At 35.8% G+C, this 18,206-nt stretch overlaps 1 protein-coding gene across 2 annotated transcripts in view; it reads left to right on the top strand.

Moving 5' to 3' along the window:
• The first annotated feature begins 11,934 nt into the window (after positions 1–11,934).
• Positions 11,935–18,206, top strand: part of PRKACB (protein kinase cAMP-activated catalytic subunit beta) — a 147,228-nt gene continuing 140,956 nt past the window's right edge. Inside the window, exon 1 of one of the 2 annotated variants that reach the window (XM_032296446.1) lies at positions 11,935–12,331. In XM_032296446.1, the coding sequence (XP_032152337.1) occupies positions 12,286–12,331 (46 nt within the window). In that variant the 5' untranslated portion in view covers positions 11,935–12,285. The remainder of the gene's footprint in view (positions 12,332–18,206) is intronic. The other variant, XM_032296443.1, reaches the window with a different exon arrangement.

The following is an 18,206-nucleotide window of genomic DNA, read 5'->3' as shown; positions in this document are numbered from 1 at the left end:
AGAGATGAGACAAAACAGGGGGAAAAAGAGGTGATTGGTGATTCTCTCTGTCTGTTTCTCTCCCTCCCTCTCTCCTTCCCCCCACACTCCTTTCCTAGAGCAGGATACTTCTTCTCCTTCTGCCTTTGGACACAAGATTCCAAGTTTTTCAGCTTTTGGACTCAGCAACTTGCACCAGAGGTTTCCCAGGGCTCTGGTGCCTGGCTGGGAAGCTGTACTGTCAGTTTCTCTGGTTCTGAGGCTCCTGAACATGGATCAAGCCACTCCTGGATTCTCTTCACCTTAGTGATACTGTGAGCCAATTTCCCTTAATAAACCCCCTTCCATATATTCTACTGGTTCTGTTTCTCTTAGAGAACACTGATTAATACACGATGAATGGGGAGAAGATAATTGCCACATATAGAGGCTACAAAAAGTTAGGATGTAGTAAATATGCAGAGCCCCTAAAAATCAATAAGAAAAATGTTAACAACTCAATACAGAAGTGGGTAAATGTAATGGAGAGAAATGTCACATAAGTGGCTCTCAAACATATGAAATTTTATACAAATTTTTTCAGCATGTAAATTAAAAACACTTTTCAAATTGATTAAATGGGAAAAGTAGACAAGAAAGTATAGGTGAGAATGTGGAATAGTAGGAAATAATTATTAGCAATTACTGGTGTGTATCTAAATTAAATCAACTAGTTTTAAAAATAGTTTGCTATTACCTACGAACATTAAGCATGCTCAAACTCTACACACTCTCAATTTCACTATTAGATATGCATCTAAATATATTGTTGAGTGTGTATGCTTATAAGCAAGAATCCTTACGGAAACATTGTTCAAAAAAAACATTCTAGAAACAGTCTAAATATCCATTAGCAGTCTAATAGACACATAATTTATAGTATAGTCATACAATTGTATATTCGTGATATTATAGACATGTAAAAATGAATGAACTACAGTACCACACTCAACATGATTATACCTCAAAAGCAATGCTGAGTGAAAGAAGCAAATTACCTAATTCTTACAGATTCTTATAAATTTCAAAAACAGGCAAAACTGAAGAGTATATTTTTTAGAGCTACATGCTTAGGTAGCAAAACAACCACAATGACAAAAACAACCCAAAATATAAATCCACAGCAACTATAAAGTAAAAGGATGATTAATTAAATCAGGGTATTATTTATCTTTGTATGGGAACAATGAATCAGGGAGAGACACAAACGGTGCATCTGAGGGATAGTAATGTTCTATTTCTGGCCTGGATATGAGTAAAAGGATTTTGTTTTTTATTAAATGTGTGCATTTATATTTATCTATATACTCCTTTTTTTGAGATACTCTCCACTTCACAATTTAAGAATATTTACTACAAAGAATGGGAAAAAGACAGGAGCTAGGGGATAGGGACTAAATACAAGGCTAATGCAATTACTCACACAAAAGAAATCTGAAGACCCGGAGCTATACGTTGTCTGGAAGTGGGATTGGGGACAGCATGAATCACTATTTTGGATTAAATGAGTTAATATCAGTGTTCTGCATGGTATGTGACCCAAAGTAAGACTAAATAGTTGTGAGTTTTCCTCCTTCAACTCTTTTCTCACTGACTCCTCATACTGTAAATGTATAGGGAATACATACAAGATAAACTTTCAGTACTAATTCAAGAAGTCCAGTACTATTCTATAAGTACTCTTAAATGATATCTGACCAACCATGTGTTGGGACTGTTGATCTAAAGCAGTTGAAACTTTGGATGCAAGAAAATAGTGCAGTGGTTCTCAAACTTAAGTGTGCAGAAGAATCACACTTAAATATATAAGGATTAAACACACACATACACAGGAATGCACTTTGTTAAAAGGCAGATTTTTAACTGATACATAATAATTATACATGTTTATGGGGTACACATGATACTTTGATGCATGCTTACGATGTATAATGATCAATTCAGGGTAATTGGGATAATCATCACCTCAAACATTTATCATTTCTTTGTGTTGAAAACATTCCAAATCTTCTTTTCTAGCTATTTTGAAATATATATATTACATTATTAATAACTATAATAAAAAGGCAGATTATTTTGGTCCACATGAAATATTTTGATTTAATAGGCTTAGTTAGAGTCTAGAAATATGCATTTTTACAACAAGCACTCTCTAATGGTAATAAAGCAGATGGTTTAAACTAGACTTTTGGAAACATTGGTTTTACTGGTGATGGTTTTGGAATGAGACAGATCTGGATTGAAATGAAGTCTACATAGTTCTTGATTTCCTAGGTATAAAAATTTGGGCAAGTTATATTACTTGTCTCTATCTGATGTTCATCTTGTGAAATGGGAATATAACACTCTTTTAAATATATTACTTCATATAATTCACAGAACAATCAATCGTGTGAATTATATGAAGTAATATAATTAAAGGGTTTTAGTGCAGAGCCTGGTAGATAGAGGAGCTTTCATACATTTTAGTTAGAAGTACAGTTGTTGGTGCTGTTGGTTGTGATTTTTGTAGCCCAAAGGTCAGCTGGGGCCATTCAGCTGCATAACTCTACAAAAAGTTAATTCAAATCCCAATCACATGGATTTTGTATCCAAAACCTTCCTCATTTTATACATACCTGTGATAAGTTTATATGTTAATATATAGGTCATATAGTTTCGGAGACACTCTGGTTTTCTGATTTCCTGTCTGTGAAAAGTTTTTGGCCTTTGCTGGATAATATCTTATGGCTCTTCATTTCTCTATCATAATTTTAAGTCAAAGGCAAAAATACCCTTTATGCTTTATCATATCCTTCAGAGTAACCACAAAGTTGGGCTGTTGCTTGTAGCAAAACTTGAAGATTTAGGGGCTACTTTAAATGATACTTAGGAAACAACTCAGAATCATGTTAGATCTTTTATCTACAATAGCTACCCCTGTCTCTTGCAATTTTCTAATTTTTCCCTTTCTATGTCTCTTCTTTACTCCCTTCTTTCTAGATTACTCTAAATTTGGAATTCTCCTTTAATTAAACAGAACAATTCAGCTCTCTCTAGCTACTCTTAACATTTGCATGGTTACTGATTTTTTTTTAAATGCCTTTTATTTAGCAAGAGTTATTTTTTCTGAGAGAATAATTGTGGTTATAAGTAGTATATAATAAAGTATTAAAAAATAAAAACATAAAAATCACTTTAATGTTCTACAATGGTTCTGCCACATCCCACAGATAGTATTTAAATATTCACTTCAACTTATAGGTCAGAAAAATTAAAAAATTATATTTAAATTCATTCTCTTTAATTAGACTCTGAATAATTATTTAACATAATATTTTAAAAAGAAAGTTAAACTTGCATTTCCTTCTTTATCCTTTCTGTGTTTCCAAATAATCATGAGTTATAGGGATAAGAACTTCTAACACATCTGTGTGAAGTTCATTGAAACACTGGGTTAGGACTCTAGAGACTAGGTTTCAGTCCTGGTTTGTTCTCAGACAATTTAACAAATCCACTTAACCAAACTCCCTGTTTTCACTGTTTTCAAAATGCAGTGGAGAGTATTCATTTTCTATTGCTGTTGTAACAAATTACTGTAAAGTTTGTGGCTTGAAACAACACAAAATTATTGTATAGTTCAGTAGGTTAGAAGCTTAACACAGGTCTCGCTGGGTTAAAATCAAGGTGTGAGAAGGGTTGTTTTCCTTTCTGGAGACTACAAAATTGATTTCCTTGCTCTTTCTAGCTCCTAGAGGCTGCCCATATTCCATAGCTCTTGGCCCCCTTCCTCCATCTTCAAAGCCAGCAATGGTATTGAGTCCTTTTCACATCTCATTACTCTGACCTCCTCTTCTGCCTCTCTCTTCCACTTTTAAGGATCCTTTGATTACAGTAGGCCCACAGGTATAGTCCAGGGATAATCACCCTATTTTCGCATCAACTAATTAGAAAAATCTTAATTTCTCTTTTTCATTCAAGGTGCCATATTCACAAACTGTAGGAATTAGGACATGGACATCTTTGGGAGTGACATTATTCTGCCTACCACATCAGGTAACAGAATATTTCTGGTATATTTAATAAAAAAATGTCTATGGCTTTATAATAAACTTAAGCACATATTTTTGGAGGGGGAAGGGGTACTCCAAACAGCTCTACTGATAAAAAATATTTGTCTTTACTAATATTGCTAAACAAATCCTCTATAGTGGACATTGTTTTTTGTGTTTTTTCTTTCTTTCTTTTTTTTTTTTTCCCTGAGTGTTCAACTTCTATTCCATCTTCTTTGGTAATGGAAAATTTGAGCTCTAGCACTGATGAGTTTCATGGGACTGCTAATCATTTGTCTTGCTCTGGGTAAGAAGTAGAAATGTAACCCAAGATAGGCCAATTGAATTGTATCCCTAGAAAGTGAATTGTAGGAAAAGGAACAAAACTGAATAGCCTTTGTTTTTGTTTTCATTCCATTGGCTACATCAGGGGAAATCGTCAGGTAGTAACTGCTATTTCAACTCTTTGGAGCTACCTGGTTCCTGAGTGTGCCAAGCCTGATTGTTTAGTTTTCCATTCCTTCCTACATGCAGCTAAATATTCTTCCAATAAATTTGTTTTGCTTATATTAGGTGGAGTCCATTTCTAGTGTGCAGTCAATCAAATTAATAAAAATAATATTCCTCTTTCTTTCTTGACTTTTATGACTGCATTTTCTTGTTCTTTTTCAACTTGTCTGACCACTACAGGCTCCTACTACACCAGATTCCTTTTCTTCTCTCTTCTATAGCTATTTATTCTTAGCTGCCTTTTTTTCTCTACATTTTCTATTTCATTCATAGTTATGGCTCTGACTCTCATCTTTATACTAAATTCACAACTCATGTATCTTTTAATTTTTTTATTTCAATAGGTTTGCAGGGAGCAGGTAGTGTTTGGTTACATGAATAAGTTCTTTAGCGGTGATTTCTGAGATTTTGGTGCATTCATCACCTGAGCAGTGTACACTGTACCCAGTGTGTAGTCTTTTATCCCTCACTCTCTCCCACCCTTTCCCCTTGCTCCCCAAAGTCCAATGTATCATTCTTATGCATTTGTGTTCTCATGGCTTAGCTCCCACTTATGAATGAGAACATATGATGTTTGGTTTTCTACTCCTGAGTTACTTCACTTAGAATAATGGTCTCCAATTTCATCCAGATTGTTGCTATATATATATATATATATATATAAAACATGTAATACTATTCATTCATTAAAAGGTATGAAACTGGCATGTGCAATCTGGGTAAAACTGGAGACTATTATTCTAAGACTATATATATTATTCTAAATAAATAAATATATAAATATATATATATATAAACATTTTCTTTATCCACTTCTTGATTGATGGGCATCTGGGCTGATTCCATATTTTTGCAATTAGAAATGGCTGCTATAAACATGCATTTAAAAGTATCCTTTTCATATAATGACTTCTTTTACTCTGGGTAAATACCTAGCAGTGGGACTGCTGGATCAAACAGAAGGTCTACTTTTAGTTCTCTACACTGTTTTCCATAGTGGTTGTCCCATTTACATTCCTGCTAATAGTGTTAAAGTGTTCCCTTTTCACCATATCCATGCCAACATCTATATTTTTTTTATTGTTTGATTATGGCCATTCTTGCAGAAGTAAGGTAGTATTGCATTGTGGTTTTGATTTGCATTTCCCTGATAATTAGTGATGTTGAGTATTTTTCTACATGCTTGTCGGCCATTTGTATATATTCTTTTGAGAAATGTTTATTCGTGTCCTTAGCCCTCTCTTTGATGGGGTTGTTTTTTCTTGCTGATTTATTTGAGTGCTTTATAGATTCTGGTTATTAGTCCTTTGTTGGATGTATAGATTGTGAAGACTTTTTCCCACACCGTGGGTTGTCTGTTAACTATGCTGATTATTTCTTTTGCTGAGCCAACTGAATTATACAACCCCTTTAAAAAAAAATCATTTTTCTAACCTTATTATTACAACTTACATAGAACATTACAACATGCTTAGGCTTTCTGTTTTGTCCTAAATATTCCTTTTTCTTGAACAAACCAGTCATTTTATTTTAGGACAAAAATTTACCAAACAAGATTCTTTCTTGTATAAAATTAGTTTCCTTTTTTCCTTTTCTACTAAAATTACCTCTTCATAACTTTAGTCTTTTTTACATTTCTTATTTTTTGGTTCCTTTTACCTTGTTTTATATATAACCCTTAAATAAGCTTTCAATTAGACAAATATATTTACCTTTTAATAAGAATATTAAAAATTTTTTTGCTATAAACTTTTAATTAAAAATCACCCATATACTTAATATTTATTAATTAGATCCTAAATTATATAACATGTTTGTTTACAAGCATTTATGCCATTACATTTACCTGATTTATTTAACAATTTACTCATATTATTTACAAAAATTGTGATATTCATTATTTCCCTGTTAACTATTTCTATAGCTGTGAATTTTAGGTGTTTACTTAAGTAAGAAACTTAAGGTTAAATATAAAGTTATTTTTATCAATAACTCAGGATTTAGCTGTTTTCATTAAACCAAGAATATTCCATGTCTTACTTGTCAAAAATTATCCAAGCAAAAATGATTTTGTCTTGAGCTGGGTTTTATAGTTTTATAGCCCTTATGGCTGATCTTATAGAATTCTGCAGGAGTAAACACAAAACCACTTGATCAAAAATGCCAACAACTTTTCAGACATCTCTAATATTATTTTACCAATAATTTTAAAGCCAGAATTTTTATTAAAGAATTTACTTAAGTCACATTAACTTGAAAAAGCACTTGACTAGTCATTTCTTTTGATTATCCGATTTAAGTGATTTTATTTTTTAGCCAATTAGAGCTCTTTTATATATTTTTGATGCTGAAACATTGTGACACAACACATAAATACATAGACATATTTGGATATGCCAATAGAAATGCATCCTGTAGATTCATAAGATCTTTTTTCTTTTTTTTTTTTAATCTTAGACTTTTAAGTTCTTGATAACCTGTTTCACTACCCTAGGCAGTTGTAAGCTAAATAACCTTAAATTTGTATGTTAAAGGAAACAACTCTAAGGTGAAAATCAGCAAAGTTTACAACTCAGGGTACTGGTGTGCTAGAGGGAAATTAAAACATTGAACTTCTATAAGGATAAAATTATAGAAATTATAAAGGCCTTTTAAATATGCACACGCACACACACACACACACACACACACACACACACACACAGATCCTATAGCTTTTACTTCAGAACTTTAGCCATGAGATACATACAAATTCCCTGACTTGCAAAAAAAATAAAAAATAAAACCTGTTAGATCCAAGCAGTAGTTTTTATCTCAGTAGAAAAGTAACAGCAGATTTAAAGTAGGCAGAAGAGAAAATAGAAAAAAAGAGAACTTAGGAATTCTATCGTTTGCAGGTCTACCTTAGGGCTCTTTTTCCTTCATGTAAATGTGCATGAAGAGCATATTACTTCCATTTTACACAAATAGAAGTGCCATAAAACCTAGAGTGGTTGAAGGCGGGGTTATTCCCCTTGTTTTCTCCTCATTCTTAGATTATTTGTTTCCTGTACTTTTTTTTTTAAAGGAGGAATTGAGCTGTGGCCTAGGGATTTTGTGGAGTGAAACAAAGTGTTTGCTGCTTGTGGGCAGGACTCCACAATATGTCACCATTCATTGCCACCATCTTATGTGTCTCAGTTTTTCTCTCCAGAGATCTAAGCCCCTCCAGGTGGGCTCAAAGTGTGGAGTGACCAGCATCTATATGTGCTTGCTGGACTAGCCTTTTTAAAACTAATTTTGTTGGGGGTTCCCTGTAGGGCTGCTGCACCCTAGACATTCCCATGAGGTCCCTGGCCACCCAGGGGTGCCTTTCAGTTGGGAGGAGCAAATGTCCTTTCTGGAGCTGAAGAAATGAAGTCTCTCATTTACCTACGAAAACAACAGTTCAGTTCCTCACTCAAATGTGAACCAACAAGCCAAATTGAGATTAATCTGGGAATAAAAGCAATAGAAATGACCCTTTAGAATGCAAGGATTAAATTAGGATCTGAATCAAAATTAGGATCCTTAAAAATCTTCCCAGGAGGAAAAAAAAAAGAAACTCAATAAATTAAGGACCCTCAACCAAAGGGAGGTGCAGGACTCAGGAGGGCTCACCAGATCCACCAGTGGAGAAGCTTAAAGTCAGGGAGGCTTCAGTGGGCCCCCACTGATATATTAGCACTGAGTTTGGGCAATTCCTTTGGGGCCCTGAGTCTTCTCTGAGGCCCAACATGTTTGGGTGCCAAACTATTGCTGATGAAAAGAGTAAAATTGTAAAATATTTTGAAGAAATTTATTCTGAGCCAAATTTGAGTGACCATGACCCTTGACACAGCCCTCAAGAGGTCCTGAGAATATGTGCCCCACAACTCATATATTGATCTAACTTTATATTTCTCTGCTGTTCATCATCCCGGTAGAGAAGTCCCGCTACCAACTCGAACTCAGTATGACCCACATTACACATCTCTCACTAATTTAAAAACCAGTTTTTTTCTCTTTATTCCTGATTTCATTATCCACTCACTCAGGATAGAAGATTGATTGAGAGCTCTAAGTCTTTATTTTTACTATATTGGGCATCTGTTATTTTTGTCTACTCCATATGACAGTTTCTTCTAGCAAATTATACTTCTCTCGTTTCATGTCAACCATGGCCTCCTCTCCTCATAAGAATGTGAATGTGACCCATGCAGAGCCAATATTTATAATATACAGGTTGGATTCCTAATCCAAAAATCCAAAATGCTCCAAAAGCCAAACTTTTTGAGCACTGGTATGATGCCATGAGTGGAAAATCCCATACCTGACCTCACATGACAAGTTGAAGTTGAAATACAGTAAAAATTTTGTTTCATGTACAAAATAATTTAAAATATTGTTTAAAATTACCTTCAGACTGTGTATAAGGAGTACATGAAATGTAAATGAATTTTGTGTTTGGACTTGGATCCCATCCTCAAGATGTCTCATTATGCATATGCAAATAATCCAGAATCCAAAATCTGAGAACATTTTTGGTCCTAAGCTTTTTGGATAAGGGATATTCTACCTAAGTTTATAATATATGGATGTTGGGAAAGAGAAGGCATTACTATTTAGATTGTTAAGCCAATTTGACAGAATACAGTCAAATATATGAACAGAATAAGGATAAATATATAGAGATATATAGCCTTGGATCTATCTAATTCTAAAACCATAACCAACCTAAATTTCCTGGTTCTGTGACCTGGTAAGTTCTGCTTATATTTTCTTATGCTAGTTTGAATTGGGCCTCTATCATTTGTATTTGCTAGAGAGTCTGAACACTTACCAAATTCTATAGATCTTAACATTCAAGTATCTGACATGCATCCTTTCTATTTTCTTCCACTGCTGATATACTATTGAATGACTTCCTCTCATTCTTTTATTACAATAGTCATCTTGCTGCCAATCTATTGTTTCTCCAACATATCCATCACATTACTATTAAAGTTACCTTCTTAATAAAATGTGGGATTATATTACTTCTCTCTTTATCTTCAAGTTCTCTATTGTATAATAAAGCCTATATTTCCTAAGTGGCATTTAAAATTTCCCCAAATACATACAGTCTTATCTGAACCTACTATTTATTCATTTATTCACTCATTCAGCAAATATTTATTGAGTACTTACTATATGCGAGGCATGATTCTGGATATAGTAGATATAGTGATGACGAAATCAAAATTCCTTCACATATAGCTTATATTCCAGCGGAAAAGTTGCAACTCTTACTACATTCTTCCACAACATCTAGTCTAGTATGACCTGGGGATAATTTACATGCAAGCCTCTGCTCAAGCTGTTCTTGATGTTCTTCCCCACCTGTTAAACATCAAAATTCAATGTTAAATTATCTATGATTTAATGGCATTTACCTTTATGTTTCCTAATTGTTTACATTTACGCTATAATACAAATTTATCTCATTTTACACAATTACTGATTTATATATTCATCTTGCCATACATAAAAGCTTCTTGAGGACAGAGAACTGATTTTGTTCATTTTTGTCCCTTTCATAATACTTTGCATATAGTACAAACTCATTATTATTCTATTTCTTGTAATCGAATTTGTTGAATGATTGTTGTTGAAACATAAACGTGAGAAAATAGAATGTTATTGAGGAGTGGGGGGACAGAGTTATAGTTACTGAGTGCCTATCATATAACAAAAGTTATCCTAGGTGTTTTTCATAGACTGTATGATTTAATACATATTACTTCACACTACAGGAAACTAAGTTAAGGTAAAGGAAATAATTTCTAGAAAGATTCCCTCTAGAATAGAGGGAATACCAAAAGTCTTTAATTTGGTATATATGTGGTTTACTGCACACTATTTATTGAATTTTTTGTATGTGGGACAAAATATTACATCTATAATACAAAACCAAATATGATTGGAGATGACATTATTGTGATATTGTTGCATGCTGACACAAATCCTCATATCATGTAGTCCAAATCCTTGCTTCCTGATCTTTATTTGAATTAATTGAAACCCAGAAAACAATATAATAAATTTCCCTAGGAAGTAAACTCACTCTCTTCAAGTCAATGGGATTTCAAATGGAGAGAAAGCAATTTACAACATCCAGAAGTTTCTGTTCAACATTATAGACAAACGGTCAGACTTTGGAGCCCAATTGACTGGGTTCAAATACTGCTTCCACCAAGTAACAGCTCTGTAACCTAGGATAAGTCACTTTTCTGTGCCTTAATTTGTTCCTGACTAAAATTACAGTAAAACCACATGTCTCATAGGGTTCTTATGAGAAGCAAATGAGTTCTATTTGTATAAAAGTTAGAATACAGTATACATTATTAACAGAATTGGCAATAATATGAAGTTTACTAAGAATCTTCTACTTATCGCTCCATTTTTTGTCAGTAATGAAAATTTTTTTAAAGTCTGAGAAATTTCAAGTCAACAGGTATTCATAAAACACCTACGATGCCTGGTGCCTTGGGAACAGAATAAAGTGGGAAATTACAGTTTTTTTATTTTGAATTTGGAATAGATGGAAAACACAGGGCAAGGTGCAATGGAACATGCAACAACAAAAATGCTAGAGTGCCACATAATTTACCTAGGTAAAGCTAACAGCAAAATCAAGTACTCTAAGATTTATATTAATAAAACCGCAACTAACAATTGGGAATGTATTTATTTTCAGATCTACAGAGAAGTTGCTAAATACAATGCCATACATCAGCAAAAGTTCTGCAGAAATAGTAAAACTTTCCTTTATCTCTACTTGGGAAGTCTGAAAACATCATAGGGCTTGTGATTGGAGCCTGCTAATCCCGAAGACAACGTGGTGGGCTCAGCAAATACCTCAATGTCCGAGGGAACAAGAGGCTCGAACCACGACCCTGCCTAGGACCAGGATTTTCCCGCGGCCTATGCCTGGCAGATGCAGACTTAAGAGGCCACCCTTGCGCGCGATGTCCAACCCAACGGTGCTGCTCCTCTCGGACCTGGAACTGTGGGGAGAAGGCAGCCTTTGAGTGAGGAGCCGCCGCGTGGCGGGACAGAAGGAAAACCACACGAGCCGCTGCATAGTCTCCCGCGACTCTACTCCAAGGCACTGGAACGCCAGGATGAGGAAGGACTCTGCGTTCTGCAAAGCTAGCGGTTCCCACTCCACCTCCCACTATGTCAGGGATGGGCACCCGAGCGCCGGCCCGGGCGACAGCAGCAGAGGAGGCAGTCTGCGCCACCTCAGACCCAGATCCCAGGCTCTGCCAGCTGGGGTCCACCGCCCGCCCCCGGGGTCCCGAGCCTACGTCACTTCCGGTGCGCGCGCCCGCCCGCGAAGATACAGCGGGGCCAGAGCCTGACCCGGGCTCGCGGCTGCCCGGGGGCGCGCAGAGAGGGCGGGCCGCGCGAAGGGGGAGTGTCTGCCCGCCGCCGCCACTGCTGCCGCCGCCACAGCCGCCGCCGCCGCCGCCGCCGCTGCCGCCGAGGAGTTCGTTTGAGCCCTTTTCTCAGACCCGGCCCGGTCTACCCGGCCCGGTCTTCCCGCCCGGACTCGGCGCCAGCGCCAGGCGCACTCACCGCTCCGACGGGTACAGAAGCGGGAGTTGCCTCAGACTGTGGAGTGGCGGGCACAGCCCCAGCACCCTCTTCCCCTCCCTGACCCCTTCTTGCCGTCGACCCAGACATGGGGAACGCGGCGACCGCCAAGAAAGGCAGCGAGGTGGAGAGCGGTAAGTCGAAGGCCGGGTCTGGGTATCTGCTGGGCGGGCCGGCGCGGGGCACCGAGCGCCCCTCCGGGTCGCAGACCCTGAGGCCGCGGGCACTGGCCAGGCCTAGCAGCGGCCAACGGGAGCCATTCTTGGGGGTCGGGGGGACCAGCTGCCTTCCTCCTCCTCCCCGACCTCCAGCTCCGCGTTGAGGGTTGAGCGGGAAGGGCCGGATGGGGGGAGCTTGGGAAGAGCGTTCCCTGGGATTCCCTTTCTCACTCTACCGAGGAGGACTTGCACGCATTCTGGAACACTTCCCCAAATATGGTCCGAGGAAAGAAGTCCCTAGTGCCATCCCACCCCTGCTTTCCCCCCGCGCCGACTCTTTTGGAGCTACAGGTAGTGCTGTGGGTAAGGTTGGCTCTTCTCCCTCCATCACTTGGGTCCAACCCAACCTTATCGCAACGCGTGGTCTGCTAGTCTGGCTCTATGCAAGTGAGGCTAATCCTGAGTGGACAACCCTGTTTTAGATCTCCTTCATCTCTTCAGATTAGGAATGGAAAACATAATGAGACCAAACAGCAACTTTATCCATTAGAGAAAAAAGCCAGACAGCTTTGCGTTTTCTCTAGACATTCAAGGATCTGCTACAATCCCTTTAAAACTTAAAGGTCATTTGGAGTTGAAGTGCTTCCAGAACACGGTTAATTTCTTTTGAGAGCTGAAGGTGCGAGTACTCCACACTTTACATCAAACAGTAGAAAATCATGAAAATGGAATTTCTGAATGGCTATATGGTGTCTGTGTGTGTGTCTGTGTGTGTATGTATGTATACACATTCATATATATGTATATATGTGTCGATCAGAATGGTTGTGCAAGAAGAATTGGTTTGCCTTTGTAAAGTTCATATATTTTTATAATTCAGAATGGCCAAATAACAAATGGTATTTGTTACGTCACCAGGAGTAAATGGCATCTTAGCACTTAAAGTGGGCCTGGTGATTTTAGTTTGTATAAATCTTACTTGTAATGTTTTTATGGTTGTAACATAAGAATTAGGCTTTATAATTTAGCATGAAGAAAATAGCTTTTTTTCTGTATTAATAAAGTAGAATTCATTTAGAAGGATTTAGCTATTCATTTTGTTTAACATAAATAGTGAGATCAGATAATATGGTTTATGTTTCATCAATAAGGTTTTAGTTTTAATTTTCAGGAGCTCCAGAAAAGTTTGATGAACTATTATATAAACTATTTAAGAACACAGTATGCCATATGGAGATTTTAAAAAGCCAACGTAGAGGTAGAATTTATGTTTGTTTGTTTGTTTTTTGAGACGGAGTTTCGCTCTTGTCACCCTGACTGGAGTGCAATGGCGCAATTTCAGCTCACTGCAACCTCCGCTTCCCAGTTCAAGCGATTCACCTGCCTCAGCCTCCCGAGTAGCTGCGATTACAGGCGCCCGCCACCATGCTCGACTGATTTTTGTATTTTCAGTAGAGACGGGGTTTCACCATGTTGGCCAGGCTGGTCTGGAACTCCTGACCTTAGGTGATCCACCCACCTCGAGCTCCCAAAGTTCTAGGATTACAGGCTTGAGCCACCGTGCCCAGCCTATGTTATCTTTTTAAAATTGCACAAATATGGTAACCACCGGTACAGAAAGGGTAAAGAATGCAAAAAGTGTAAAGAATTATTTGTACCTGATCGTGTTGTCATTTTTCGTGTTAATTTAAAACTCTATTAACTTAAAATGTGTTAATTGTGTTACAAAAGAGTGTGCTTGGAGATTAGTCATATTAGTAGTTTTCATTAGCAAGTCTTGACCTGTATAATGTTTATATTTTTGATAATGATAGTAGACTCTTCTGCGACCTATATATTTTTTATTAAGTTACCAAAACACGTCTCCCTAAAGAATTGTTTTGGTAACTTAATACCCTTAGACAGTATTAATTTGCAACTCATTGTTGTGAGATAACCTCAGATATTTACTGAAAATAAAATGGAACTTTAAATGTGTATTTGAACATTTTTAAATTATTTCTATGAATAAATTCTTTACTATGTTTTAAATGCTAATGACAGTCTAGTTCTTAAGTATGTTAGTCAGCTTTTTGTGTGACTGTATTTATGGAAACTGAAGGTTATTATAATAGTTTAAAATACTGTTGTGAAGTGACAAAAGAAAATAGCAAGTTATATGTTATGGGGAAAATTATTTGAAATGTCATGTGTTGATTAATGTTTGTAACTTCATTTGGAGCAATGTTATCAGTATATGTTGCTGTTCTACTGTAGTGAGCATAGAAATTGTATTGCTACATTTTAAAACTTAATGAAAGAACTCTTATCATTACATACCTAACTGTTCTGTGTATTTTTTTAAAGAATTATTCTTGAAAATGTTTTTCAAAACTTAGAAATACGTGACATGAGAGGTCAGCCTGTACAATCATTCCCTTTCAAAGATCCTGACCTCTGCAGAAGCTGGAGTTGAGATCATATTGTTAGTAATAATAGAGTAAGGAATAGAGTCTGATGCCTGGACTCCATTCAGCATCCTTAAATAATCAATTAATACATTTATTTTCAAAATATTCACTAAATGTTTTACATTCAATTAGGGACTATAAATAAAAGCTAAAAATGTTACTGTCTAATGGGAAAGAAAATATGTATATATAAGAGTTACCTGAAAGGCAAAATACAAGTGCTGACATTATGGAAAGTGGAATTAGAACTCTAAAAATTGCTGTATGAAAATGTTTGATTTGAAAGTTGCTTAAAAATGTCAAGTCAGTTAAGATTTCAGATTCAGTTAGCACCAAGCTTCAGAAAGATAGGTGATTCCAGTGCTCAGTTCTAACAATATTCCGGAAGAGTAAAGTTAGGCATAAACATAATTTAGAAGGGTCTTGGTTAGCTTTGACTGTCTGGTTCCTGTGTTGTACTCTACCAAAACTTGTCCCTCTATTAGAATAAACATTTTCTGGGGTAAGACCTAAAAGTTAGATGAGATTCCATCTTCATCTCCACAGGTTTTGGAGATAACATTAAGTTGAGTACCTGTTGTTCTGCTATAGTGAATTAGGAAATTGTATTGATGTATCTCAAAACTTAATGAGAGAATAACTGGTACTATTATATATATGTATTTAACTGTTCTGTGTTTTTAAAATTACTCTTGAAGATATATCCCTTTTAAAATTAGAGGGTAGTTATTTAAACATCAGCTAATATGCAGAAGCATAAACTTTTAAAAATATGTTATGATAAACTTCTCAGTTTTAAAGTTTTAAACTCTTGTCAGTTAAGTTTGTTTTACTTATCCAGTCTTTTATTTTTTATTCCAGCCTCAGTCACCAACACAAAAAACACATGCCACTTCTTTTAACTTGGGAAGGTTTTTTAATTCATTTTTAAAAATACTATACCACCAGGTTGCCTATGGGGCTTTGTGTTATACATTCATTGCAAAAATGTTGAGGCCCATGGGTGAAAAGTGTTGGTAGATATTTGGATGTAGATTCTTTCATGACTGCAAGTCGTAAGGTTTTCATGTGACCTAGTGTTCACATATGATCTTTGAATGTTTTCCAGAGTATCTCTCTGTTCTTGAAAGTCAATAGGAATTATGCATTTGAAAGTCAATAGGAATTAACCAAAGAAAGTCACCAGTAAACTAGGTTCAACAAAAATGCAAGTTTCTTAACAACTAACATTTTTTGAGGACTAATATATGCCAGGTTCTCTAATGCTTTGCATGTATAAACTTTTACTTAATCTTTTTAAACTTGAAGTACTTGAATTCTTTCCTCATTTACAGATGAGGAAACGAAGGCTCTGAGAGCCTACCTGACTTACTTAAGGTTGCATAGCTAATAAGTCAAAAAGCAACATTTATGAAATTCTAACCACTTTGCTGAAAAGTCTCTATATCCAATAGACTAGCCAATGCCAAGATACACAGAATAGCTTACACTTTATTTTATTTCAGTTTATTATCAATTATAGCACATTTCAGTTTTCAAACATGACTTTATTTGCTATATTAAAATCTTAAATGAAAAAGATTTTTTTTTTCTTGTACCATTCTCTGGATTCAGTTTCGTCATCATTAAATTATCTTTTCAGATTCATACTTAAAGGCTTCATTACTACAGTCCTTATATTTATTTTTTCCCATTTATAAATGTATACTTTTTCTTCTTACCAAATAGTCAATCAAAAAATTATTATTTGAACTTGCATTACCATTTAAAAAGTATCAGCAAATTTGCATTTCACCGTGATTTAAAGTAGCGCTGTCCAGTCAAACTTTCTGTGATAATGGAAGTGTTCTCTACCTGTGCTGTTCACTTAGTTACTAGCCACATGTCTAGTGAGCACTGGAAATGTGACTAGTACCACCGAGAAACTGTATCTTCAACTTACACTTGGGTAATTAGTGTTTGGTATATTGGACAACACAGGTTTAGAACATAGCTGTTTTTGCATTTAATAAAAATGCCAACCCATCTTTCTGTCATCTTGGTTATTTGTGGATCCTTACAAGTGTGTGTAGATGAAAGGATTGTTGGATTTAACTTTTCTCATTTAAGAATTAACCAGTTTCTTTAGCATTTCCTCAGAATAAGCATTTATAAACTTAGTGAACAAATTATTATAGTTCAATAATTTGTGTATAATTTATTAACTACAAAGTTAAATTCTTTCTGGGGCTGTACTAGAATTAAAATTTTGTGGTTTTTAATAATCTCAGTGATATTCTCTTATTGGAAAAATTTTTATAGATTTAAATGTTGATGAACAACAAATTTAGTGATTTCTTATATCTTATTATGTCTTTGCACCTTTCAGTTATCAAAGGAAAATTAGTAGCAGATATTTGTTCCAATTCAGTAGAATGCAGAAGTACTTGAGAAGTCTTTCTTGGGTGTAAGACAAGTAAAGTCAAACAATCAGTTATGCAGTTTTGATGATAAATACATATGATCTCATCTAGTTCCATGATTCTGTGATTCTGTTGGTACGGATTGTCTCTACTGTATCAAATTATCTCATGTTCAGGAACCATTTTTCCTATTCTCCTCCCCAGTGTCCTTCACTTAGGCTGTAGACAGATTGTTGCTTTTTCATTGCCAGCAGCAGGATAATTAGAGACATGAAAGCCAGCTTAGAAGAGTAAGCCATGGCTGAGTGACAGAAGCAGCATGTGAGAAGGTCCTAGGTAAGCCAGGATAGCTATTAAGATCCTGTCAGATAATTAATAGTTGACCATAATTCATTGTGACATTCCATTAAATTAATTTTTAAAAATGAGTACAATTTATGAAATTGTATATCTAGGTGATAAATGTCTGTATACATGGGTGATCAAATTTCCTCAGATTAATAAATCTTAAATTTTTAATGAAAAACATTGTGCTAAATATAAAAATGTGAAATTTATGAAAGGTAAATATACTTAGGTCAGTATATTATTTTGAGTAATCTTACTTGTAAATGTATTCCTTCAAGAATGTTCTGTATAGTTCTTTTTTCATTGCTTCATTCCTTTATTCATACACATAATTGAGCTCCTAAAATGTGACAGACTCTACACAAGATTATAGGAATAAAGATTGAATAGGACACAGTACCTGCTCAGGGTGCCCATATTCCAGAAGGGGAAGAGAGACATGTCAACAAATATATGAAACCTGTCATGAATCCTTTCATTAAAGTTCAGTGGGAGAACCAAGGGAAAGAATGGTCGTTTCCACTGGGATGGGGAGGATGAAGTTCAAAAAGTACTTCAAAGAGAAGTTGAGCCTTGAGTTGAGCATTGAAAATTATAAATGTTCATCAGATGGATTATAGGAGGAAGGGTGTTATAAGTAGGCAGAACATG

This window comes from Sapajus apella, unplaced genomic scaffold, assembly GCF_009761245.1.
Source record: "Sapajus apella isolate SASKATOON/1434 unplaced genomic scaffold, GSC_monkey_1.0 scaffold36, whole genome shotgun sequence".
Lineage (NCBI taxonomy): Eukaryota > Metazoa > Chordata > Mammalia > Primates > Cebidae > Sapajus > Sapajus apella.
This window is presented reverse-complemented; position numbering and strand designations above follow the sequence as displayed.